At 39.5% G+C, this 27,791-nt stretch overlaps 1 protein-coding gene across 1 annotated transcript in view; it reads right to left on the bottom strand.

The window, feature by feature from the left end:
- Positions 1-313: 313 nt before the first annotated feature.
- Positions 314-27,791, bottom strand: part of C2H1orf87 (chromosome 2 C1orf87 homolog) — a 92,888-nt gene continuing 65,410 nt past the window's right edge. The window contains 3 exon segments of the mRNA XM_044236768.1: positions 314-652; positions 7,129-7,398; positions 13,434-13,524. Coding sequence (XP_044092703.1) covers positions 492-652; positions 7,129-7,398; positions 13,434-13,524 — 522 coding nt within the window. The 3' untranslated portion in view covers positions 314-491.

Below are 27,791 nucleotides of genomic sequence, written 5' to 3' on the forward strand. Positions count from 1 at the left end.
AATTCTTTATTTTTCTTATGATGTAAATTCTTCCTAGAATAGTAAGTATAGGAAAAGTCTAGTTTACTCATCCAAAAATGGTGTGTCAAGGTCTCTAATATGACAGGCATTTTGGGGGGGTTGACAACAATATCTAGCATATTTTTTACTCTATGGAATTGCAGGGTTTGCAAAAACAAAGTTTCATCAGGAATATAGAAACAAATCATGTAATGTTAATAAGGAGCTTTATTAGAATAGAAGGGGACTTAAAGAAATTGGGCTCTTGCTATCTTGGCAGAGGAATCCTGGATTTTTTTTTTTTTTGGTGGTGGGGGGAGGTCACTCTGAGCTGTTTATGAGGGAGCATTATAGCCAGAATAAAAGTCCAAGTCTAGAGCATCTCCAGATCTCCAGTCACCGTATCAGCCTCACTGAGGCCAGGGAGAAACACGTGTCTGGGTAAAAAGGAAGATAAAAGAAACATCTGTTCTCACAATATGGGCTTGTTATCATAGCTCCTTTAAGTACCGAAGGGCTGGCTCCAAGAGCAGATTTTCTCCCTCACGGAATTACCTCAAGGCTTGGTCAATTTTCTGAGGGCTCAGGGACAGGTTGTAAATGAGATTGTAGTTGTGAATGAGGCATCTGGCCTATTCCTTCTCCAGGACTCCTGCAATTGGTTTGGGTGGGTGGGAAGTTTTGAAAAGCATGTGGAGAAACCAAAAAAGAGAGAGAGAGAAAAAAATCTGTATTAGCTTGAATGACTTCTGAGTAGAAACAAAATGCTAATATTTTTGTCGCTTTCAGCTTCTTAAAGCAATTTAAGCCTCTTCTTTGTGGTTATAAAACTTTAAAGGCCAATTTTTAAAACAAGGGGGTGCCTGCTAAAATCAATTTCTAATTTTTCTGGTTTATTATTATTTTTTTCTTACTGAAGTAGCCAAACACGTTCCTAAACATGCAGCATCAAACAGCTCATTTTTATTCATTTCTGGAAATGTATTTACTGTGATTCCCTCCTGCTTGCTGTGTGGTGTGATCACAGGTACATCCTCTTGTTTCTCATGGCTCAGAGTCTGAATCTGTGTAATTGGGCTGGTAGTGTGTATCACCACAGGATGTTCTTTTGTACCCGTCCGTTATATGCATCAATGCCAAGGTCCCTTCCAAGTTAAGGGTAGGGGGACTTGGGGGGTTGTGGAGAGGAGCTTTAAGTGGGGAACATGGCATCAGCAAAGATGAATAACTCATTCTTAAGCCCCTAATTGTGAGCTCATATACGTCAGATACTATGCTTAAGAATATAGAAGATTTAAAGAAGGGACCTTTTACCTCAGGAAGCTCCCCAACCTTTAAGATGGTAAGATATGAAGAAAATTAGCTAGAGTATCACAATAGTGACTGATATTTACACATGTATATAACATTTACTATATTTCAGTTATGCCTCCAAACATTTTACCAGTAGTAATACATTTAATGCTCACAACAACCCATTTTATAGAGGGAGAAACTGAGGCATAGACATGGTAAGTCATTTGTCCAAGGTTGCTTGAATTCATGCATTTAACCACTACACTCCATCACAGAATAAGGGGGAAGAGATTGTTGCAAGTAAGGCTCAGATCGTTTCCTAAAGATGTTCCTTGAATTGTGGAGATCTATACCACAGGTGTCAAGAAAAGCTTTTCAGTATCTTTTATAGGAATTGAAGATGCATCCCTTGCAGTTTGTTCTTTTATCATCCTGTACTTGTACAGGCTGTAACAATGATAGTGAATTTCTTTCTCAAAGAGGCCATTTGCGGTCCTCCTGTCATTTCATTTACAAAATGAAACACCACAACCAGTCTTTTAGAGTTAGAGTTTGGACACCTATTAACTCTGTTTAAGTGGCCAAATATTGTTCATATTTAAATGAGCAAGGACTGTTGGGCATGGTGCTCCCTTCTGAACCTCTCTGTGATGGGTATTCTTAACAGTGGGCTACAGATAGCTGGGGCCCTAATGTGATGTATTCTATCCAGTTCTAATTCATTTCTATCCTGTCCCATTCCATCCCACCCCATCCCATCTCTGCTTATCTTCTGTTCTGTGTAGGGTTGTTTATGTCTCTCTCTTCTATTAGAATGTTGATCCTTTCCTCTGCAGAAATCTCTTTCTGTGAGTTGGTCAATAACATCTTTGCAATTTTCTCCACTGGTTGTCTACTGTTGGTCTGGTCTAGGTTGGATCCCTCAAGATATTTCCTCATATTCTGCCTCTGGAAATATAAGGCATAGGCTTTGGAGTAAGTGTCTGACTGAGGAAGGCACTTGAACTTTCTGAGCCTCAGTTTCTTCAACTTAAAATAGGAATAATTGAACAATATGAAAATCAATAAAATAACAAATCTTAACACAGTGTTCAGAACTATTAAGCACCCATAATACAAGCATTCTTATAGGATGATTATAATAGTTGTAGCAACAATATTAGTCAAAATAAATAAGAATGTGTCTTAATAGGAAGAAATTTTAAAAACGTATAAAATTGAGTTTATATTTAATTAAAAATTAAAAGTAGTGTTAAAAAATACATGTAGGAATCACCACTGGTGTGGATAGGAGCATTTTCTACTATTTTCTAAGTTTTACCATTGGTAGAGGAATCCTAGTGTCAAACAAAAGTCCATTGACTGAAATTTGTATCTAATTTACTGTCATTTGGGGCTGCCCAGGAAAGCTGCATGCAATAGCCCTTACAATCCCTTTTAGTGCTGAAAAGCCTGTTCTTGTCCCACCAGAACCAAAATGAAAGGCATAATAAGAAGAAACTCCTTAACATCCACTTCATTCTATAGTTTGCAAAGAAACTCTCAAATCTCGTGTGATCCTCTCTCCATGTGGGAGGTATGTTTTATTATTATCAGTCTTATTTTATAGATGAGGAAATAGGCTTGGAGAACATAAATAACTGGTCTTCAGGGCTCAGCAATTAGTCTAGTCTGGACTTGCTTCTAAGTCTCCCAGTAAAAACAAAGAAACAACCAACAAAGCAACAAGCAAAACCTCATGTTCTTTCTGTTATGCCATGGGAGTTTAGTGTAGGAGAAGTCCAACAGAACTGGGTTTGAATTATGGCTCCACTTCCCACTGGCTAGTCTTTTGCCACTTTGAGGTTGGCTTTTTCCTCCTTAAATAAGGCCATTAATCCCTTCAGCATGTGGTTTATGTGAGGAGTTAGTGATTCACTGTGTGCAAAGGCCAGACTCATGCAAAGAATGTCCTTGAGGGTTCTCATTGCTTTCGGCCTCCTTGAATGGAAAACGTTTTCTATCTAGCCTTCAGTTCATTGGGAAAATTCCAAATCTACCATTCACCCAAGCATTTATCCCAACCCCCTTCTTTCTTTAGAAAACATGACCAGTTACTCACAGTCATTTCTTATTCTTTCTCCTCAAGGATATTTTCTTGACAACCCCTGTTAGAACATAAGCACAGAGTAGGTTCCCAGAAACACTAATTTGATGATGGATGGTCTGTCTTCACCCTGAATGAAGAACATGCTGGCCTACATATTTCCTTGCGCATAATAGAGAACACTGATTCATCAATAGGCAAAGAAGGTATCATCTGCTCAGTGTCTCGAATGAAGCTGTGGTGGTCAGCTAAATACTGGTTAATAAACCAACTAAGTGACCTCAGTTAATCCTCTTTCCTCATTAAAGATAGTTATAGATCAGGCTGACACATTCCCTGGCTGACAAGGAGCTAATGAATTTCATAGAAACAGAGAAAACAAGCATAAATAGTGAAGAGGCCATGAGAGAGGCATTTCAAATCTGCCGGAATCTGCCTCCAAAGTCAACAAAACTCTGTTTTTCCTTAGAACAGTTCAGAAGTATGAGAAAGGTCCCAGTCTTTGGGGAGTCTCTTAGCAACTAAGTTTATGATCCATCATCCATCACTGCCACTCAGCACTTCTTTCTTCAGAAATGTCTTCTTTTTCCACCTGATTTTTTTTGTATTTGTTTGTAACCACATCACCACTCTAATGGTATAAATACCTAGACTCATGATTTATTTTTTAATTTAAATTCCATTAGCCAATATATAGAACATCACTCATTTCAGAGGTGGAGTTCAGTAGTCCTTCAGGTGATGTAACATCCAGTGCTCATCACATCAGGTACCTTCCCTAATGCCTGTCACCCAGTTACTACATCCTCGTGATTATTTCAGTAACCTTTTGATGATTTCCTTTTCGCCAGTATCTTCCCTAAATTATCCGTCTCTTCTTTTATGGTGCTCTCCTCTGATCGAAACTTTGGTGAGCACTGGGTAGAGGATTAAGCCTCAGCCTAGCACTTGAGAGTCACAGTAGGGTCTCAACTCTACTATCTAATCTAGCACAAACCTTCTAAGCTTTGCAGGAGATGGTTTCATTCAACTCAGAATGCCTTCTCCAGCTCTCCAAAGTCAACCTCAGCCTCTCCTGCAGTCTCATTCAAGCCCTCTTTCCATGGAACCTTTTCGGAAAACTCAATTCATATTTGTTTCTTCAGTTATAATACTTTGCTATATGTTGCCCTTGAGAATGTTTGTTTTTTAGCATTTAACTATTATCTATCTTGGAGTCTTACCTAAAAGGTCCTTGACCTTTTTTTTTTTTTTTAAAGATTTTTTATTTATTTGACAGAGTTAGAGCACAAGTAGGGGGAGTGGCAGGTAGAGTGAGAATGAAAAGCAGGCTCCCCACAGAATAGAGAGCCTGATGTGGGGCTCGATCCCAGGACCCTGGGATCATGACCTGAGCTGAAGGCGGACACATAACTGACCCAGGCACCCCTTTGGTGTCTTACCAAATGTCCTTGAGATCATGTCTCATTCATTTTGTTTTCCCTTCTGGTCCAGCCTCTAGCACAGTGCTGGGCTCTGTGTTTAATAAGTTTAAACACTTAAAAGTTCATGTTTAAGAAGTTTAATAAACTAGATGAATTTTTCATTTAAAATTTTCATCTCCTCCTCTCTTTGGTAAAGTGATTATTAGAAGTCCTGAGGTATTGTATGGTAGTTATACTTTATGTGGTCTAGAGTTAAGTGTTTTGGAAATCCAAAACAAAATGAAACAGAAAATGCATTGCTACTGTTATGTGATTACTTCTAGAGAGTGCTAATGTATCCCCTATTTTTTTGCTGAGATATAATTGACACATACCATATTATAAGTTCAAGGTGTACAATGTAATGATTTGATACATGTATATATTGGGAAATGTTTAACACAATAAGGTTGGTTAAAATATCCTTTATCACATGTAATTACCACTTTATTGTGGTTGTGTTATGGTGGTGAGAACATTAAAGCTCTACTGTCATAGCAACTTTCAAGTATACAATACAGCATCGTTAACTAGAGTCATCATGCTGTATGTTAAATTCTTGGAACTTGTTTATTTTCTAACTGAAAGTTTGTGCCTTTTGACCAACAGCTCCCATTTTTCCCAGCAACCACCATTCTAGTCGCCACTTTTGTGGGTTCCATGTTTTTAGGCTCCACATGTAACACACTAACTCACCATAACTACAGAATGTAATTAAGTTCCACCACTTCAGGGCGCCTGGGTGGCCCAGTGGGTTAAGCCTCTGCCTTCGGCTCAGGTCATGATCTCAGGGTCCTGGGATCGAGGCCCAAATCAGGCTCTCGGCTCAGCAGGGAGCCTGCTCCCCCCCCACTCTCTGCCTACTTGTGATTTTTCTCTCTCTGTCAAATAAATAAATAAAATCTTAAAAAAAAAAGTACCACCATTTCAGTCCATGTCCTTTTCTCCCTCTTCTCCAGGTTTCTGACCTTATTCTGGACTTCATTTTCACTTGGACATTGCAAATCCTTACCCCTTTCCCTACTTTCTCTTTCTCCTTCCATCTGCACATAGCCATCAAGGATCTTTCTGAAATACAACTTCATCATAACACTTCCTTTCTTAGAAATGCTCAGTGCTACTTACTCTTTTGCAACTAAACTCAAATTCCTTGATCTGGCATCTAAGATCTTCCTATATCTGGAGTCTTACATTTCTACCCTTATCATTTAACATTCTTCTTAATAGCCCTTATATTACTTCCAATCAAAACTTCTCGCACCGAGCTTCACACATAACAATTTTCTTGGCTAATGCACACCTTTGCCAAAAAGGTCTATTTCATTTCTTTATATATAAACTGCACTTTATCCTTAATGGTTAATTTTACACTAAGATAACCTTCCCTGACCGCCTCACTAGGAAGGAATACTCCTTTCTCTGAATGCCCACATTGCACACTGTAATGGTATTTATTACCTTTCTTCTTGGATTTATTTATGTGTTTACATTCATTCCTTTCTTCTTTCCCTCAAAAAAAAAGTTGAACAGAACTGTGCAAGGTGCAAGCATGGAAAAAGGAATATAGCCTACTGGTGAGATTGTATTAAGTCTCCAAATGAAAAAGATATTTATCAAATATGGTAATAGTTGTTACAGAACTCTAGGAGGCCAGACAAAGGTTAGCCTAGATATGTCTGGGGAAATTTGGGGAGTCTCAGAGGAGTAGAGCCTGAGTTCTAACCTGAAACATGTTTAGGCATAAGCTAGACAAGTGAACAAGATAGGGAGTTGGTGGGGGTGGGGTAGGAAGAAGAAAAACAGACAACTCAGATGGAGAGCATAGGGTGAGAAAAGGAGCAGCCACAGGAGAAAGCATGGTATGTTTAAGGAAGGCAGGTTATCCATTATGATAGGGTAGGAGATACTGGGAGAATACCCACTGAAGAAAAAGAGACTGGTTAGGTGGACAGAGCTAGCTTTTGCCTTGCTAAGGAGTTTGGAGTTCAGCCTATCAGTGGGCACACTGAAGATTTCAGTTGGGAGTTACAAGACTGGATTGTAGGTTAGACTCCAGGAGTTGAATGGAGGAGGATCAAAGACACAAAGAGACTGTGAGTAACTTGGTGGGGGATTCAGGTCTTCCTCTGATTTGTCTCTGTATTTCCCAGTTGTGCTCCCAGTGCCAGTGCACATGGTTTATGGACAAACTGTGTTTGTTAAGAAGTGAAAGAAAAGGAGGTGTCCACTTCCAGACTAGAACGCACACGGAAAGTCCTATCAGCTCTAAGCTTCTCACTTTACCTGTATTACTCCGATCACACAGCTAGAGGGCATTTTCCAGCTTCTTGAACCTGTCAATCCATGTCTCATATTCTTCAGACTGGTTCTTCATGGTTGGACTTAAAAAAGGCTGTGAGACTGGCCTGAACTTCAGAGCATTCAGGGAATCTTAGGTGGCTGAAATCTCAGCAGGAAGGTTTTTTGGTTGTGGTTCTTCTTTTGGAGTTTTCCACCAAAATAACACAAGCTTCTTACTGGCAATACATATACTGTACAGAGCTCCTTTAGTCTCTTGGCCAAAGATGAGGCCACACAGTTAGCAATATTTATTGTAAGGTCTGGTTTTGTAAAGCTAGAGGATGTGTTTCAAATCCTCAGTGCCATAGGACCATATCTGCCAATTCTTGCTGTATATAAATAGTATTTTTTTTAAGGGAAGGGTGGAATCATGACTTTATTCAGTTTACATTTCTGATTTACACAAAACAAAGGTTTTTGTAACTGAGCCTTTTCATGATATTCTACTTTGTTTTATACTAGTGGGATACATAAGGGATAGGTTTCAGGCAATGCTTATAATTTCTTGATGGGAAAATGCATCATGAGTGTGAGATTCTTGACAAAAGGTGATTGAAACAATATTGATATTATCTTAGGCTCATGGGTTCATTCTAACAAACCATAAAGCCCCTCTGTGGTCTGGCAATCCTACTCCTTTAACAGAGGAGGCTGCAGCCCAGGGAGTGGAAGTGATTTACTAAGATCACAAGTCAATGGTAGACCCAAAACTAGAAGGAGGGTATAGAGGTTACATCCAGCTCATTTTGGTATTCTAACTAAGTGTCCAGCACAAAATGAGATGCTTTTAGCACAAATAGATGAATTCCCACTGCACCATGTAAGACATCTTATCATCCACTGTGAAGAGAGAGAGTGGCATCACCTGTTTGATCTGCCGAACCCTGCTGCTCCAGGAATTTCCCATCCTCCCTATCACCATGGCTATGGAAAGAATTGGTATGTACATGGTGCAGGCCTGGGCATCAAATGCAAAATGGGCCAACAAACAGTATGTTTGTTGTCCAGTGGTTTTGGAACTATTTGTGAGTGATAATGACAGAAAGATAGAAAAACAGAGGCCATTCTCTGTGAGATGTAGGAACTCTAGCCGGTTTTCCTCTTTGTATTGGAAATGAGAAAAAGATGGTCTACTGAGGCAGACAGACAGACAGATGGAAAAATAGGTAGATAGAGGTTATGAAGCTGACAGCAGAGAGAAAAGAAAAGATATAGGAATTCGTGATGTTGGCCAAGATCTTAATCTTAGTTCATTGTTACGGGTCTGTCCTTAGGTCGTATTAAATTGGTAGAGTTGGTTCTGTTCACCTTGATGCAAATAATCTTAACTAATTTGCTATAGAATTATGTCTCTAACTTCTGTAAATCTGTGCTTTCCCCAATTTTCAAATATCTGAATTTCTCATTTTGTACCTTTGTCTCAAACTTCTCACATACAAGTTGTGAAAATCCCACAGCCCTGAAGAATGGAAACTGCAATAAGACCCCAAGTTTTGAATTTGTTAACAAACACTCATTAGGCTGCTGTGGGGAATGGGAAGCACTGTTTTATCTGAAAGAGTAGAATGCTATTTGAAATTATAACCATATGGATGACCAACAGCCAGCAAATTGTTAAGAGATTAATATAAAAGAATTCTACTTTGATAAAATCAATTTTGAGAAAGAGCTGAAGGTTTTCACAAAGTAAATAAATAGGATCATTATACTTTTTAGAGCTTTGGACCACTTTAGAAATCTGAAGAATACTTGGATAATCTACCTAGCTAAATGCACATTGGCATAGATTTTGGTGGATGATTTTAGAGAATTCAGAGAGGTCGTTGGATCTGAGAAACTGTTTTTAAATAATTTTTTGTATTCTTTCAGATAGTTCAACATTCTCTTTGACCACTAAAGACGGTGGGGGGTGGTTGTATGGACCTGAATTAGGCTTAACTAAATGAGTAAGTAGTAAGGAAATAAGTAACATGCCCTATACTCTTTTGGTTCCCCTGTATCAGGATAAAGTCCAAATTCCTTACTTGGCACATAAGATCATTCAAGTTATCATTATTGCTTCTCTTCTTTTAGTCCTATGTATGTATCTTTTTCTCTCATCTTTTTCCAGGAAAAAAAAATGAAACTGTATGATGTCTTTATGCTTTATACATGCCATTCCCTCTGTCGTGAGAGCCCTTCTTACCACTTCTGTCTTCATTGGTTGGGCTTCTATTCATCCTTCAAGACTCAACTTATATTTCACCTCTTGGGGGAACCCTTCCCCAAAGCCCCAGGTGGTGTGAGGGGTGATTCCTTGTAGACCCCTTTGTCCATCACAGCATGTAGTAGAGGATATTGTGACGTGAAGTTAGAGTATCTGTTCCTCTACCAGAGATCTAGAGACAGGGCCTGTGAGGTAGGCATCCATGGACCTTCAAGGTCTGGTTAGTGGCCAGCACATAGTTGGTTCTAAAGACATGTTTACTGAATGAATAAGGGAATGAATAAATGATTTTCTCTGGGAAAAGAGGAAATGTGCTTTACCAAACTTCTGCTTCAATTTCACTCTCTAAAAGTGGGGTAATGAATGCTACTCATAGAGGAATGTGAGAAGAATCAATTATTGCAGAGATGCAGTAAAATCCTCAAACAAGAGGCAAAATAAAAGAGCAAAGTATATTTTTTATAATCTTATTCACAACAGACTTAACACTCAAGGAGAAAAGCATTTGCTGTTGTTTCTTGCGTGGCAAGAGGCTTGCCAAAATGGATACTATTTTCTAAAATATTTCAAAGTGTGAAGTGCGTGAAGAGGCCTCCCGTCATTTTAAGATGAATTATGTTCTAATCCGGGCATTTAAAAAACAACAACAACAGAAAAACTCAGGCTGTTTTTCAATTCCGTCTGCATCTTCTTTTGGCTAAGTGCTGGAAATATTAATACGGATTTTAACTGCTTGCCAGATTTTTTTTTTTTTTTTAAAATCAAAGAGCCCATTACATTTTAAAATGTGATGTCTGGGGAAAAGGTCACCCTCAGTTTCTGGAAGCTGGGCTTTCGATGTTAAAATAGGTCTCATAACCATCTTTTATTTTGATGGCACTTGGTGGATCGGTCACGGGCTTTGGAAGGACACCTGTATACAAGCTACAAGTCCAGTTTCTTGGGGCAGACAGTAGGCCCATCGCCGTGTGATTTCTGCATGCATATCAGCAAGGACAGGAACCAAACCACAGACTCTCAGAGTTCTGCCTCCCTTCTCTGTTGCAGCAGAGTCTCAAAGTCAAAGGGAGCCTGACATCAAGGTGCTGGGTGGCAACCAAAAACCCAGAAGGGAGGGCCCCACCCAGCCCCAGAGAATACAAGGCAAAAAATGGGCCAAGCCCGTCCTCCAGCTCTGTAGAGCCAGGTGCACACCACATGTTTTGTTTTGCTTGGAGACATCTCTGGGACTTCAGCCTGTGTTGCCAGAGGTTTTCTTTAAGTTCTTTCCTGGACAAGCAAGAAAAAATTGGAAGGGTTTAGTGTGTTCTCTTTATGTTAACATCTACACGTATGCACCCAGGCCAAGAGAATGTGGAGGCTCTGTTAGGTGGCGGACATTGTGTTAGGTGATAGGGATACATTGGTAGATTGGAGCTTTAGTACCTGTCTTGCTGGAGCTCACAGAGGGCAAGTTGATGCTAAATTACTACTCAAAATTTTTATTGGGTTACAAACTACTATAAACACAACCAAGGAAAAGGTGAAAATATTTACACTTATTTTGAGATGGGGCAGGAGTTGGGGAGGATCGGGGAAGGCTTGCTGGAGGAGTGACACTTACTGGGGGCCCCTGAGGGATGAATAGGAGTTTCCAGGTCAGAGTGATGCTGGCAATGCCTCCTGTGTGGCAGATTGTTCCAGATAAGCAGAGACAATAGCCTATAGCATTGCCTTGAATCAGGAGGGCTTCTAGAGTTTGGCAAGCAGCAGCAAGGGGCCTCTTTCCATAGTTAGGCTTCTTTTCCCAAAGCACGAACTTCTGCCTCTCACTCCATGCAGGTGTGTGCCTCAAGGAAAAACTTTGTCTTCCCCCTTCCTTACTCCTGTCAGTGTTCAGAAGTTTGAACATTATCCCTAACCTGGAGGATTCTACCGTCCAGGTATTACTTGCTCAGGCAGTTGCCTTATGAGTAGAAATTTCCTTAGGATCCAGGAAAAGACATGCAGATCTTCTGCTCAGGTGTTTTCAGGCTTATGGTGGGTATCATTCATTTGTCACTAGCACCTTTGGTGACTTACTCATTTATTTTACAAATCCAAGCAACTACCACACCATACCAATTTCTGGGAGCTTTGGTTTCTGTATTTGGTGCATAATTCAAGTATGCCATTAACAAATGTATATGGTTTCTCACTGTTTTCGATAAAGATGGTTCAATTACTAAGTTTTTTTCTTTTTTTCAAAAGGTGGAGAGTGGCAGTGTAACATTATGGTGGAGAGTGGAGGCTGTGAAGCCAGATGCCCTAGGATTGAGTCTGTCCTGGCTCCTTTCTCTATGACCTGTGTGACCTTGGGCAAGTTACTTGTCTTCTTTGTGTCTCATTCTCCATTTCTGCAAAAGGTGTCTAATACCACCCATAGTTTATTACGAATAAATGGGCTAGAAGCTGTAAAGCAAACACCTGGAAATAGCAAGTGCTCAGTAAATGTGAACTAATAGTGTCATCTGTGTAAGGACGTTCATGTAAATTAACTTACATATCAGATTGGGGCGCCTGGGTGGCTCAGTGGGTTAAGCTGCTGCCTTCGGCTCAGGTCATGATCTCAGGGTCCTGGGATCGAGCCCCGCATCAGGCTCTCTGCTCAGCAGGGAGCCTGCTTCCCTCTCTCTCTCTCTGCCTGCCTCTCCATCTACTTGTGATTTCTCTCTGTAAAATAAATAAATAAAATCTTTAAAAAAAAAACTTACATATCAGATTAAAAAAGCTTTTGCTGCCCCTTTAATATTGCACCTGTTAATCATGATCAATTCCCCACCCTCAGTCTCCTGATGAAGACAATGTGACTTCAGAATGTCCACAACCCGGGCACCAAGCAGTAGAATAAGTACTCAGTCCATGTTTGTAGATGAAATGAATGACCATGTGCCCTGATAGGAAGTTTAGAAATTAAAGCTGCTGAGTGGATAGTTGTATTTCTCCCAGTTCCTTTTCAGACTGGATGGGAGGAAGATTTTTTCTCTGCATTTCTTTATCTGTCCATCCCTAACCCAGATGCTAGATAGAGTACAACTTAATAGATGCTTCATGAGAGTCCTGATAGCCAGCTGAGGCAGATCTGTTTTAATTGCTGCAAGTTTGTCATAGGAACCCATCACCATCAGGCAGCCCTGGGCCCTGCTCTTCTCACCCTGTATATGAGAGAAAAGCCTTCTGGTTGCTGCCAGTGAAGAAAAGTTCTAATTACTCTGAATTACCAAGGTTGAGAGTTAAGAGGATTCTAGAAGCAGTATAGAGCATATAAGATAAACTCGGTGTCAAACCTGAATGCTAAACCTGATTCTCGCTTTTACCAGCTGCAGCTTTTCAGATCTTAATTTTGTCAGTTGTGAAAAGTGGACCAGCAGTTTGCAGGAAGATTGTGGAGATTAAAAAAAAAAAAAAAGTTACCAACTAAAAATACTTAACACAGGAAGATGCTCAGTGGTCTTAAACAAATCTAGCTTCCCCAGAAGAGAAGATTTAACATTAATTATCATGTGCCAGGCAGTTTTCTGGGCACTGTTCCTGTATAGTATCCCTTTTAGCCCAAGATCTAGAACCTAGTCTTTGTCCCAGGCCAGTTTCTTTCTGGGGTCTGCACTTCTCGAAGTTACATTAGCAGAAAATAAATGCTGGTCTTCCTGATCTCACTTAAGCTTCCCTTTCTCCCTTCTAATATCTAGGAGCATATAAAAAGGTAATGGTTTGCACATGTAAAAATGGTTTGAGAAACCCGAGGCAGAGCTAATTTTTTTTTTCTTTCTAACACAGCAGGAAGGATAAATAATAACCATCTGTCTAGTCTGCCAGTTGATGATTTGTACTGGAGGAAATAAGCCAAGCTGGCTTCTAGAGATTTCCAGGTGTTGGAAGGGCCAGGTTTTACAGGGCTTCCAGTGGATTCTGACAGTCACACAGCCGGCCCTCCCCTCCCCCCCTTCCCCACTAATGACTTTGAATCAGTGGTCTTCAGCGCTGGCTGCTAATGTGCTCCCACCTGGGGAGCTTTAAAAATTACCAGTGCCTGGGCGGCACACCAGACCAATTAAATCAGAATCTCGAGGGGTGAGAACCCAGCTCAGGACTTCTGAAGAATTCCCTAGGTAATTCTAAAGTGAAGCCACGGGAGAAAACAGATTTGAATAAAGGTTTCTGGCCTCCTTGGACCTAGTGAATGAAACTTTTATGAGAAGGAAACATAAATATATGTTAAATATCTATATATGCCAGACATTTCTCACAGGTTTTCTTACTCAACCTAAAGAATAACCCTGTGAGGTAGAAATTACCTCCATTTTACAAATGAGGGGACTGAGGCAACACCAGGTTCAGTTTCTTGCTTAAGACAACAGAGGTAGGGACGCCTGGGTGGCTCAGTGGGTTAAAGCCTCTGCCTTTGGCTTAGGTCATGATCTCAGGGTCTTGGGATCGAATCCTGCATTGGACTCTTTGCTCGGCAGGGAGCCTGCTTCCTTCTCTCTCTCTGCCTGCTTGTGATCTCTGTCTGTCAAATAAATAAATAAATAAAATCTTTAAAAAAAAAAAAAGACAACAGAGGTAGGGTTAGGTCTAGATTCTAATTCATTCACTCACTCAACAAACTTTCGTTAAATGCTAACTGTGATACAACCGTGAACAAGACAGAATCTTCCCATGGAGTGTGTGCATTCCAGTGGTGAGGGCAAAAGATATATAAAGTAATGGCAAGTAGTGATAAGGGCTAGACACACAGTTAAAGCCAATTATGGGGGTAGAATGCCTTGGCAGTTGTTATTTTATTTTATTTTATATAATTTTAATTTATTTATTTGTCAGAGAGTGAGAAAGAACATAAGCAGGCAGCGTGGCAGGGAAAGGCAGAGGGAGAAGCAGGCTCCCAGCTGAGCAAGGAGCTGGATGTGGGACTCCATCCCAGGATGCTGGGATCATGACCTGAGCTGAAGGCAGCCACTTAGCCGACTGAGCCACCCAGGTGTCCCAGTGGCAGTTGCTATTTTAGGGAGGGAATTCACCAAAGGCCTCTCCAAGTGTCATTCAAATAGAGCCCTGAGAAACATGGGAGAAAGGCATGCAAATGTCTGCAGAAAGAGCATTTCAGGGAAAAGCTATCATAAAGGCAAAGGTCCAAGGGAGGGAGAAGTGTTTGGTACATTCAGGCAATAGCTGAGAGGACAGCTTAGCCAAAGTGGGATGACAGGGGAAGAGAAGTTTAACTATTCACAGAACTGAAGGGTCTCATGGGCCATGCATGTGACTGGAATTGATTTTCTTTTTCTTCCATCATTCATTTCTTCTCTGGCAATTGTCCTCTTCATTACCCCCTTCTGGTGATAGCAACTATATTTTACTTTGTGCCCCCCCACCCCCTTCTAGTGCTATGGTTTGGTAAGAATGACACCTAGTTCCAACTCTGAGGTTGGTCTCTGATTAGTTGAAGACCATCATGGTGTTCTAATCACAGTCTTGGTTCTAGGGTGGATATAAAACTCAGTCTAAGCCTCTGAGATGAGAGGAGACACCTGCTACAGTCTCTCAACTCATAAAATTCTCTTCTTCTGGGAAGGGCTGGCCAAAAGAGAGTCCTGTCAAGATATGATGACCTTGGCTACCATAGCTATTTTGTTCTTAAAGTGTCTGGAGAAGTTGAGGCACTACCATGTAGAGCCTAAAGTTGATGCCAGCACCATATACAGAAGAGCAGAGAGCCAGAAAGAAACCAGATCCCAGATTTTGACTTTTTTTTTTTTTTTAAAGATTTCATCTATTTGACAGAAATCACAAGTAGGCAGAGAGGCAGACAGACGGAGGAAGGGAAGCAGGCTCCCCGCTGAGCAGAGAGCCCGATGCGGGGCTCGATCCCAGGACCCCGAGATCACGACCTGAGCCGAAGGCAGCGGCTTTAACCCACTGAGCCACCCAGGTGCCCCCCAGATTTTGACATTTTTAATGACTACATCAAACCAGCCTATGGCTCTTACTGCCACCAGACTTTTTATTTACATAAACCAAAACTCTTTATTGTCTAAACCAACTGAGTTAGCTTTTCTGTTCTGTCAAGAGAAACCATTCTAAGTAGGAATTACTATGGATTTTTTTTTCCTTAATAAAAGGGAGTTTAAACTCTTAGTCATTTTTCTGTGTTGTCTTGAGTGATAGGTCTTCAAGAGATGTTTGAGGAATCAATGAGACTCTGAAATTATGATTATTCCTTCCAATTTCCCTCCATTAGCAGCCTTGCTATAACCCTGCTCTGTGCTTCCTGCTTTTTCTTCCTCTTCCTCACTCACAGGCTCTACAACAAAGAGATTTAAAGTTGGAGCCATACTTCATTTTCGAGAAATACTATTTTAGACCTGAGACAATAGCATATCTGGAGGGGTCTAAGCTCTTTTATATTTGTCTCCATGGGAGTTCATAACACTTCTTGGATCTGTGGCTTGAGGTCTTTTATCACTTTTGGAGATTTTTTCATCATAATTGCTTCAAATACTGCTTTAGCTCTATTCTCTTCCTCCTATCTTTCTTTAGATGTATACTGAATATTCTTGCCATTTCCTTTATGTCTCATATACTTTTTTTGGTATGTTCTATCCTCATTGTTCCTTCATGCTTCAATCTGGATATTTCCTAATGAACTATATTTCAGTTCACTAATCCTCTCTTCAGCTACACTCAACCTTCTGTTCAACACATCTAGTGAGTTTTTAAAAATTAATTTTTATGTTTTTCTGTTATAGATATTCTTTATAAATTCAAATGACTTACTGAAATTCTCCATCTTATTCATTCTCTTAAACATATTAATTACAGTTATTTGAAAATCCATGTCCTATCTTGTATCATTCCTGATTATTTGTAATTGAATGCTGGACATTTTGCATAAATAAGTCTCAAGGTTTTATATGATGTTAACTTCTTCCAGAGAGTTTTTTCCTCTTTTTTTTTCTGGTATTCAGTTTGAATTCCAAATAATAGCTTTCAAAAAGATGTTGTTGTATATTTTATCTAGTCTTCTAGTTGGTCTTGCCAAGAGGTTTGGTCTGCTGTAAACTAGTGCATTCTAGACCTTAGCCCAAGTCACAGATATTAAGTATTTATATGATTATCAAGTATGCATTAAAAAAGAATTTCATAGGATTCTTGGGGGGTCCCAGTGAGATAAATTTGTGATATAAAGCAGTACCTATAAAAAGGAGTTATTTTAATAGGTCATTATAGAATTTTTGAGTGAAATGAGGCTCCAGGAATGAAAAAAAATCACAATTCTTCACACCCAAAAGGAGTAGCTGCCTTTAGTTTCTTATAATGTATTTTCTTTCAAGAAAACAGGCAAGTAAAATGTACCTCCCTTAGTGCCTAGAAGCACTTAATCATCACAGCTCCAGCAACACAGAAATGGGAAGAGATTAAGGCATTAAATTTCTCAATAAGCTATGGGCTATCACAACAACAGTGCAATAGAAGTATCACCAAAGTCAAAATCCTATTGCTCTGTGGAGTGCAATATTGCCTAAAAAACTTTTTCATAGCAATAGAGCAGGTATTTTTTTTTCCTACTTTGTGTTCATTTTAAAGATGAGAAAAATGAGTCCAAGAGAAGTAAAATAAGTGTTCCAATAGAAGATGGTTATTTAGTTGCAAAGGTGAGACTTTGGCTCATCTTTTTGTACACTTTTCTATGTCATCCATTATGGGTTGAATTCTGCGCCCCCCTCAAATACATGGTGAGGTCCTCACCCTTAGTACCTCAGAATGTGACTGTATTTGGAGACAGGCTGTTTAAAGAGGTGATTCAGTTCAACTGAAGCCATTAAAATGAAGACACTTGTCTGACCAGTGTTCTTATAAGACCAAAAATTTGGATACACAAAGAGACACCAGGGATGTGCCTGCACTGAGAAAAGACCATGTAAGGACAGTGAGAAAGAGGCCATCTGCAAGGCAAGGGGAGGAAGGCTTCTTTCTTTCTCTTTTTTAAAAAAATTTGTTTTATTTTTTCAGTGTTCCAAGATTCATTGTTTATGCACCACACCCAGTGCTCCATGCAATATGTGCCCTCCTTAATACCCAGCACCAGGCTTACCTAACCCCCTACTTCCCTCCCCTCCAAAGCCCTCAGTTTATTTCTCAGAATCCACTGTCTCTCATGGTTTGTCTCTCTCTCTGATTTCTTCCAATTCACTTTTCCTCTCCTTCTCCAAATATTCTCCATGTTATTCCTTATGCTCTACAAGTAAGTGAAACCGTATGATAATGGACTCTCTCTGCTTGACTTTTTTCACTCAGCATAATCTCCTCCAGTCCTGTTCATATTGATACACAAGTTGGGTATTCATCCTTTCTGATGGAGGCATAATACTCCATTGTATATGGACCATATCTTCTTTATCCATTCATCTGTTGAAGGACATCTTGGCTCTTTCCACAGTTTGGTGACTGTGGCCATTGCTGCTATGAACACTTGGGTACAGATGGCCCTTCTTTTCACTACACTTTCAAACTTGCTGACACTGGGACTTTAAACTTTTAGTCTCCAGAACTCTCAGAAAGTAAACATCTATTGTGTAAGTGACTCTAGCAAACAAATGCATCAAGTGACCTGGATTTATATTAGAGCGAGAAAGAGAAAGTATTTGGTTTAAATGTTTGTTGTGATCACCTTTGAATGTCTTTGTTTTGTTTTTTCAACAAAACTGAGTTCTCTGAAGTTACAGATGACATCATGAAAAATGAACCCTCACTTGGCTATTACCCTATTGTCTTCTAGCACATCCCTCCTATCTCTTTTCTATAATGCTGGGATGGGGATCTACAAGTATATTTCCCTGGCCTACTGGCTTCAGGCTAAATTCCAGAAAGGGGAGATGCTTGGAGGGAGATTAAACTGTGGGGGAGAGTAGAGTAGAAGTATTTTCTTCTTGTTTTTGGAGTTTGTTAGTATCTGTCCATCATCAGGGGAGAGCTACTGCTGTTGCTAAGATTGAAATGTCAGAGAAGCCTCCTGGACCTCACTCTTGGGTCTGAAGGAGACTCCTGAAGAGTTTTTCAACATTTTGAGCAAAAGTCATATGTGAAAATTCAAAATCTAGATGAATAGCGACAGGACATCTTATTCAGTAGGCCCAGCATTCACCACATTGTGTTCTGTCAGAAATCCAAGCACCAGCCCTATTTCTGAAACACTGAGTTTCAAACTACATGGTGTAACCAGCTGTGTGGCACCTCCTTCAAAATTCTTTCTCTAGCTGCTTGGCCTATTCTTGGAGATCCTAGAATCAGCGATGTAGTAACACTTGCCAAGATTCTGCTAACAGTACACCTTTCACTATGTTCCTTCAGCACTAAGGATGAGAGCTGGTTTCCACAACTCCTAAGCTCTGGGTTACCTCAACTGTCATGGGTTGAATTGTGTACTACCACCAGTACCTGTTAATGTGACCTTATTTGGAAGCAGGCTCTTTTTATATATAATCAAGTTAAGATGATGTCATTTTGGGTTTGGGAGAGCTCTAAATCCAATGAACAGTGGTGGCTTTATATGAAAAAGGAGATACAGAGACACCAAAGAGAGAGAGGGAAGAAGGCCATGTGAAGGTGGAGGCAGACAGTGGAATTAAGCAACCATAAGCCAAGCCAAGAAATGCCTGGAGCCACCAGAGGCTAGAAGAGGTAAGGAAGAATGTTTTCTTAGAGACTTCAGAATGAGCATGGCCTGCTGACATCTTGGTTTCAGGACAGACTTCTGATCTCCAGAACTGTGAGACAATAGATTTCTGTTATTTTAAGCCACCCAGTTTGTCGACCTTTGTTATGGTGGCCCTAAAGAAATGAATACACACACTATCCTCTTTTTGCTTGTTTAAAGCTTGTGCAACCTGTCCCCCAATCCTCTGTTGTAAGTTCCCTGTTTGAAACACCCAGGAAGGTTATTGTTCTGCCGGAATGCAAACTGAGACACCACCACTCCCCTCAATCTTTTGGTACCTTGTGTTTTGATCCAAAAGGTAATCACTAAATGGTTGATGAATGTAGTAAATAGAAATTGCAACAGCAGATTAATATCAATGCATATTTTTTCACCTGTCACATTTAAAACTTGCTAATTGCTAAATATTTTGCCCAAATTAATCTTTATAATTTCACTTAATAATATGTCTTGGAAATCTTCCTGTATCAAGGCCAGCTATGTTATTTTACAGCTGCATAACTTTATCAGTTGGATATACCGTAATTTAATTAAATATTCCCTGAAGGATTTCTTATTGTTTCCATTCTTATTTTTAACTTAAATTTTTTTTACTTCCATTTTTAGAGGCATTTACCAAAAAATGCTACATTTATTTTATTTTATTTTACTCTAATTTTATTTTTTTGAGATGCCATTTATTTTTTTGAGATGTGGCATTCCTAGATCTAAGGGACTGTGCAACTGAAGTTCTAATAAACCATGTCCACTTCTTCTCTAAGAGCTGCATTCATCTGAAAAGGAGCTCACTAGAGAATGTTTCATGATATAATACAACTTGGAGAATTATGCCTTTTATGATCCCCCTGGCCTAAAAGAATAGCCAGTAAGGCAATCCTGAGTCTTATTTTTTTCTGCACTGCTGTGCCATTTACATTTCTGAGAGCAATAAGATGAAACCCAACCAGAAAACTACTGGAGCAAAGCAGCAGAGTCAACAGTGGCTCTGAGAACTGGGATGTCTTTCAAGGAACCAAACCGCCAAACTCACCTGTGGGCAAATCAGAGGAAGCTTTGTTCAACAATTCAACAAAATTCTGCCGTCTGTACAAGAGAAGTAAACGTGGCATTGGTACTCAATGTAGAAATCTCTGAAAGAATGTGCAATAAGGTCAATGTTTATATTGATAGTGATATTGAAGGAGCTTTTTGATACCTGTATCATTCAAGGTATAATTCAGGAAACAGAAACTATTTTAGGGGTCTCTACTAGAACAGGGCTTTGATATAGGAAATTTGGTGCCTACAGAATTATTGCAGGGGTTAGTAGAATGGAGGTTGGCATCTGCTGCTAGGCTCAGAATTAGGCCTCACCAGTTCTGGAGACCAGTGAACTGCAGAAAATTTTGACAAATGTCTCAGTTGTCCCTGACTACGAGGTTGTTGACTAGGCAGTACCAAATTTTGGCCAAGGCAAAAACTCTTGCCTGCCAGGGTCTGAAGTTGCTACTACTTTGGGAAAATAAGTAAATACTTAAAATGTCTCTGGCCCCACCCCCGCCACTTCTGCCTTTCAAATCTCACCCAGTTGCATTTCACTGATGGAACTTAAATCAATTCCAGAACCTTGGTGTCAAGGGAGTTAGAAATGTTATTTGTAGTCTTCCCAAGAATGGGAACTATTGTGATACAGGAAAAAACACAAGAGCGGATAGAAATGAGTTCTGAGTTCAAATAGGTAACATTTAGTGAAATCCCCAAGCAGGAAGAGCATTAAGCATATATTTACATGTGACGGTCATTGAAGGTTTACAAGTACTTTAGGAAAATGTTGGTCATGAAAATTACCTGTATTTGCTTGCCTGGCATCCATCCTCCATTTATATACAAATATGGTCTTCTCTGGGATGATGGACTATAATCAATATCCCTACCCTGGCCAGTGTTGTGACTCACCTTGTCTAATTAATCACTATCTATTTATCACTTTCTCCACATATCCTTCCCTACCTTCCTCCTTATCTCCGATTCCCTGTCTCTGTATCTTTCATTAACTTTTGGCTCTGGTTCCTCCCAAAGTTTTCCCCCAGTTTTGTGTATAACCACATATCTTTTCAAAATATCTCTTTTTGTTTAGCTTAACAAAAGGCAGTTTCTGTTGCAAGCCACCAAACTGCGACTGTAAGAATTATTATCTCCTCCTTGCCCATCAGTAGTTAAGGAAATATAAAGCCCAAATTGTGAGATATAGAAGTCCTGGATTTCCTAGAAGAGTTTTAATATCATATGATTTTACTCTTTAAATAAAAATGGTTCATTGTTTTGCTTATACTTCATATAACTTTTCCCATACATGACATTTCAAGTCAGAGTAGTTCTTTTTTTGGTATGGAAATCTGGCCTCTGGAGATTCATGTCAGTTTGGGCACAAGAATAGATAAGGTGGAGGTATGCAGAAATCATAAGCCTGATAAGATGATGACTCTATCAGCTGCTGAAAGGATACACAGGGAAAGAATGTTGGAAAAGCAGCACTGTTGGGAAATATCAATGATCATGCAAAGGTCTGATATTAGCACAGATCTGAAATGAGCTACAGGGGAAGCAACTCCTGACTTCGATGCTTGCTGCAATTTTGTCCTCCTAGGAGGGCCAGGTTTAGGCCTACAGCATCTTCTGACCCTTAGAAAAACAGCCACAACAATGTGACAATAAAAATCTAGATCATCGATGTTTCCTTATTGCATAACCTTTATTTTTTCAGAGCTGTTAGGAGTTATCAAATATAGGACAAGTTATCTGGACCAACAGCACCAGAAACTCTTCTGCCCCTTCTTGAATAGTGCTGATAGTAGGGGGAGGAGACTGTGAGAAAAGTTTATTAAGTATTGAGACTGGACACTGCCTGATTTAAATGTATGGGATTTATGTGATCTACGGAATCCTCGAGATCCTTCTAATTAAATTTTTTCTTTCTTCTGTATTCTTTACATTACCCTAGGATCTTCAAAGAGCCATTGACAATTTAAACGGGAGAATGGGTTCCAGTTACCATAACAGGCACTATAAATCTAATCACAGAAGCAGGTGACAAACTTCCAATGCAGAGTCAGAGAGTTCAGGACTGGAGGATAAGGTCTGTGAGCCTGATTTTATATTCAGGCAAATCTGAGCTCAAATTCTAAATTCCACTAGGTTATTAAGTTAAAATGGCCTTTAGTAAGTATTCTGAGTACTTTGTGTGCATTATCTCATTTAATTGAGACAGCCATCCTATGAAATGTGTAGAAGAGTTGCCCAAGGACCCACTGATCAATGAGGTAGCCAGAATTTAAACTCTGGCTGTTTGACTCCAAATCTTGCATGCTCAACCATTGAATTATATGGCCTTACACATGAATGTAATATAATTTTATTTCAGTTACATTTTTTTTCTCCTGAACACAGATCCAGTGTCTTCTGGTATTCTTTATTGTAGAAGTTTGAGGTCAATCTGATTTGGGTTTCATTTAAAATTAATGTTTTCCTTCCTTTGCTTTGGTTTAGTTTTATTTTGGTTTTGGTCTGCCTCCTTAAGTAATTTTCTTGTCTCTGTAAACACAAAACTTTTGTTAGGATAGACATGGATGTATTTTTCCCTTCATTTATCTTAGTCATACTGAGTCCTTTTGATCTGTACACAGAGGTTTTTTTCTTTTTTCCCATCTCTGCAAAGTTTTTTTCAGTTGTAGGTTTTGTTGCTAGTTCTTGTTCCATTTTTCTAGTTTCTTCTTCCACAATGCCAAGGCCTCTTAGGTTCAATTTCTATTTTTTCTCTTCTATGTCTACTATCTTCTCTCATTTTCTTCTCTGTTTTTTGTTTCTAAATTTTGTGGAAAACTTTCAAGTTTGATATTCTTAATAGATTTTACCTAGTGTCACTTTTACTTTTTTTTGATCCCTGGTTACCTCTTTTATTTTAGTAAATAGTATTTTATTGGAGGGTGACTGGGTTGCTCAGTTGGTTGAGCATCCAACTCTAGGTTTCTGCTCAGGTCAATATCTCAGGGTTGTGAGATTGAGGTCCATGTTGAACTCCACACTCAGCATGGAGTCTGCTTAAGATTCTCTCTCTTCCTCCTCCTTTGCACTCCCCTGGCCAATCATGCTTGCTTTCTCTTTTTCAAAAAAATCAATTAATTAATATTTTATTGAAACATAACGACAGCCATTTGTTATACATTATTTGTGGCCGCTTTCAAGCTACACTGACACAGCTGAGTAGTGTAAATAGACTGTAGACTCACAAAACCCAAAGAGTTACTATCAGGTCCTTTATAGAAAAAGTTTGTTGACCTAAAAATGTAATACAAATAACTTAATATCATCAACTATCTAGCAATGATCAGATTTCCTTGATTGTCTCATAACTTTTTATTGAGATCTAATTTATATGTAACATTATATTAGTTTCTGGTGTACAACATAATGATGCAGTATAGACAAGGGATCCCATTTAGTCTAGTGGACATACATCAGCACATAGAGTTATACTCCTGATTATCACTTAATTTGGATTATAAAAGCTTCCGCTCCTTGAAACTGTCCATGTTTACCAAGTTCCTTCAGTTTCTTCTGTTCACTTTAGTGCTTTCTAAATTTAATTTTAGTAATTTATTATGATTATTACTTTCCAGTTGGTTTCAATAGAGGACATGGCTCCATACAGCCTACAGAGAACATCAATGGTTTTCTAAACATTTCCTAGTTTTTAGAGTAATCATTTTCAAGAATTTGCTGCTATTTGGAATCTGCAGGATTCTCATTGCCTCTCTGTATTCTGCATTATTTTTAAAATCAGATCTCATATTTGGAGTTCTCTCTATTCACTGTCAAATGAGGAACTCTTCACATTCTGCACAACTCAACAGATCAGTTGCATAGATTTTCCTTGGTCCTATTCGCTGCTCATTTAGTCCTACAGTCACGGAGTGAGTGCCAACCCTCACTGACACCTGGTGGCCCTTGGTTGGGACCAGCTCAGATGGGTTGCGTATTAGACATGAAATTAGCATGTATGTCATTATCAATATACTTCGCATATATGACTACCAGGGATCTACCTCTCTCTGCTCCAACCCACATGACTATATTGGCAGGGATTATGCCTCATCAAATGCAGACATCACAGCCAAGTTTGCCCCTGCCCTCCTTCCCCACCCCAAACTTTTGCACTGTCATTCTCTGAAGTTGTGCTTTCTGCATTGGTACAGAAAAGCAGTATGTGGGTAAGCGTATGGGTATGTACCCTTGGGTGGGTACGGACACAGGCTAACAATACTCTTGCAGCTACAGAAAGTGGTGCTTGTGTCATTTTTTAGTGGGTCAAGACTTGGGGCCTCCAAATCAAGGGGAAGTCTGGTGAAAGAATGAGAGATCTTCTGTCAGTTGTACTTCTCACAGGTAGACAGGGCCAAGGATGAATGCCAACTCACTGATTTTCCCAGATTCCATTTATTTATAGTTAGTGGAGATTCCTTCTAGATTTTGGCACTAGAGTGCTTATTAGTTTTGGCTACCGGTGAAGTTTTTGCCTCTTTATTTATTCGTTGAAATTTTAATTATGGATTGTTAAGTGGATAATATTTTATACAGTATGTGGATGACATTTTATACAATAAGTAATTTTATATAGTAAGTCTTATATATCAAAATAACATGGAACAAAAGTCTAAACATACCAAACATACAAAAGGTGGCCTATTTCATAGAAACACCCTGGTAATCTTGATTAAGTTAATTACAGGTGACCTGTTTCTTTATGAGTTTCATAAAGGCTTAAACCAAAAGTATGTCGGTGCTTACTTCCTAAGCCCATTACCTTTCTCCAGCTTATGAAATGAATGCTCCTGCCATAACCAATAGTCCTAGTTCTCTAAATCCACAATACTTTTGCTTGCTTCTTTGTCTTGTTCTTTTTCCCTCTGAGACACTCTTCTCCTTCTCTTATCTGGTTAGTCCCTACCGGTCTCCCCAAGCTCAGCTGAAATGTAGTGTAAAATAGCACTGAGGTGCCAGCTTGTTCAGACTGCTAGAATCATAGTTTAAATACCATGGTTTGAAGCATTTAATTATCATGCCATTCCCTTAAGGATCCTGTAATATTCTCCTCCAGCTGAGAGAGTACAGAATATTCTACAAGGAGGAGGCAGGTAGGCTATTGTACCAGAATACCATAGACTGGAAGTTAAACAATAGAAATTTATTTTCTATGGCTTGGGAATCTGGAAGTCCAAGATCAAGGTATCAGCAAGTTCAACTTATTCTGAAGCTCTGTCATTGGCTTGTAGATGGCCACTTTCTCACTGTGTCCTTACATGGTCTTTTCTCTGTGTTAACCCATCTTTGGGGTTTCTATTTCCAAATTTCCTCTTCTTGTAAGGATACCAGTCAAACTGGATTAAGGCTCACCCTCATAGCTTCATTTTATTTAACTCAATAGCCTCTTTAAAGACTTTATCTCAAACAGGGTCATAGGGTAAGTTACTGGAGGTTAGGGTTTCAGTGTATGAATTTGGGGAGATGCAATTCAGCCCATAACAGAAATAAAGATTCAATGAAGCCCATCTTTTGGGAAAATTTACTTAAGGTCTCTGAATCTCAGTTTAATCATCTGTGAAGTGGATATAAAAACATAACTCATGGGGCTATTAGGAGTAAAATGAGATAAGCCATGTAAAGCATTTAGTCCCATGCCTGGCGCATATAAGGTGCCACGTGAATCAGTCCCTTATAGCGTCAAGTCAGGAGGTTATTTTTGTTATGTCATTTAACTCAGCCACTGGAATGCTCATTCCTCTCCACCATCTTCCTTTGTGTTCACCTTCTTGATGGAGGGCCCTGCATTGTATTCTTTTTGCCTTCCAGTTATCTGTGAGAAGCACAACACTTCCTTGATTCATAAGGGAATAAACTCTCAAATCCATACAAAATAATTTTTGTTTCCATTTGACAGATGAGAACATTAAAGTTAAGAGAAATTAGTTACCTTCCCAACTTCCCCAAACTAGAGCATTCCAGAGCAAGGCTTTCTATCTAGGTTCATATGATTCCAGGACTAAAGCTGCCTTTCCCCAACGTAAAGGGCTGAAGGGCTAGGAGAGGTGCTGCACCAGTGAGGGGAAGTTACCTCCTGGGCTGGGCCCTGAGTTTCTTTGGATCATGACTCACCCTGGCACTTAAGAGCCTCCTTGCTTTTGTATCTATATCTCACACCTCTCCTGGGTCTTAGGGGAGAGGACTGAAGATACTGAGCTCCTCAAATCCAGACTGCTCAGTACCAAGCCCAAGAATGGAGCTAGCCATGGAACTCAGTGGGTTTGCCTAAAGCCCTTACGCTTAGTCAGTGTCCTAGAAGCGTCTGAGTTTCCTAGGACTTGCAGGAGAGTCTATATGATGTATTGAGAGTGAAGACTCGGAAGCTAGAGAGTCTGCTTTTGACTCAGACTGATTGATGAATTCATTAATCAGTTACCTATTGGTTTTACCCTCTCTGTGCCTTAGTTTCCTCTTTTGAAAAATAGTAGTACCTACCTCATGGAGCATTTACAAGGATTAAAAGAGGTAATATTTATAAAACACTTAGAATATTGCCTATAATATAGTTACCAGTATATAAAAGTTGAGTCAATACTGCTACTACTACTACTAATAATATCATCATTATTATTATTATTCAGATCCCATATGGATATAGACTTCTGCAAAAGAAGACGAAATTAGTGAACTCTTAAGAGCCAGGTCCAGTTCCCAAGACCCAGCTGATGGGCAGATCCATAACATTTCTCTAATTGCTCACTATCTACCAATTTTCCTATTCCCATTTACAAGTAATTGCTGAATCGGACACCTCATGTTTGCTTTATCTCCTAAAATCCTCTGGTTGTTCCTGGGATTATCAAACCAGTCCTTTTCAACCTAATTGCACTCTTCATAATGGACCAGATGTGTATGATAAGTCCTACTTGTGGCTGTGTCAATTGCTGCATTCTATTTATGCAGCTTCCAGAGCAGCTTCATTATTTATCCCCTCCCCCAACACAATTTGGCTTGTGTGCCTGTGTTTTAAACTGGGTTTGAAGCATTTAATTTTGCCAATACAATTTTAGGGTATTAGTTTGCCTCCTGTTCTCTCTCTGCCCTCCTTAATTACCATTTATTGCAAAGTCACACAGAAACATTAAATGCTAATTCTGACTTACGTGTTCCTGGCCAAGAATGAGGATAATAATTTCCATCCAACACAACCTGAACTCATTTTACATAAGGGTGATTCAGAGTAGAGATTTGAAATCGTAATCAAGTCTTTCTCAAAATCGCCTTACCCTAGCAGACATTCACTAATGTCTCTGCTAATTGGTAGGCAAATGGCAAAAAACAAAATCTCAGTTTAAAAAAAAACAACAACAACACAAAAAACAACAACTTTGTAACATCGTTCGTGAAATTGCTCCTCTCATCAGCTCTTGCAACGTGACAGTTTAAGAAGGGAACACAACTCATTTTATTTGGTTAGATGGGGCTAATCCCACATCACCATAATCCCTCCTGATGTTTTATTGATTCTAAAGGACATTTAATCAGGAAGCAGCTCAGCACTAGAATCCTGCTAATTAGCAAGCAGCCACATTCCAAATGGGTTCCCAATTGAAC

The sequence above is a fragment of the Neovison vison genome, chromosome 2 (genome assembly GCF_020171115.1).
Source record: "Neovison vison isolate M4711 chromosome 2, ASM_NN_V1, whole genome shotgun sequence".
Lineage (NCBI taxonomy): Eukaryota > Metazoa > Chordata > Mammalia > Carnivora > Mustelidae > Neogale > Neogale vison.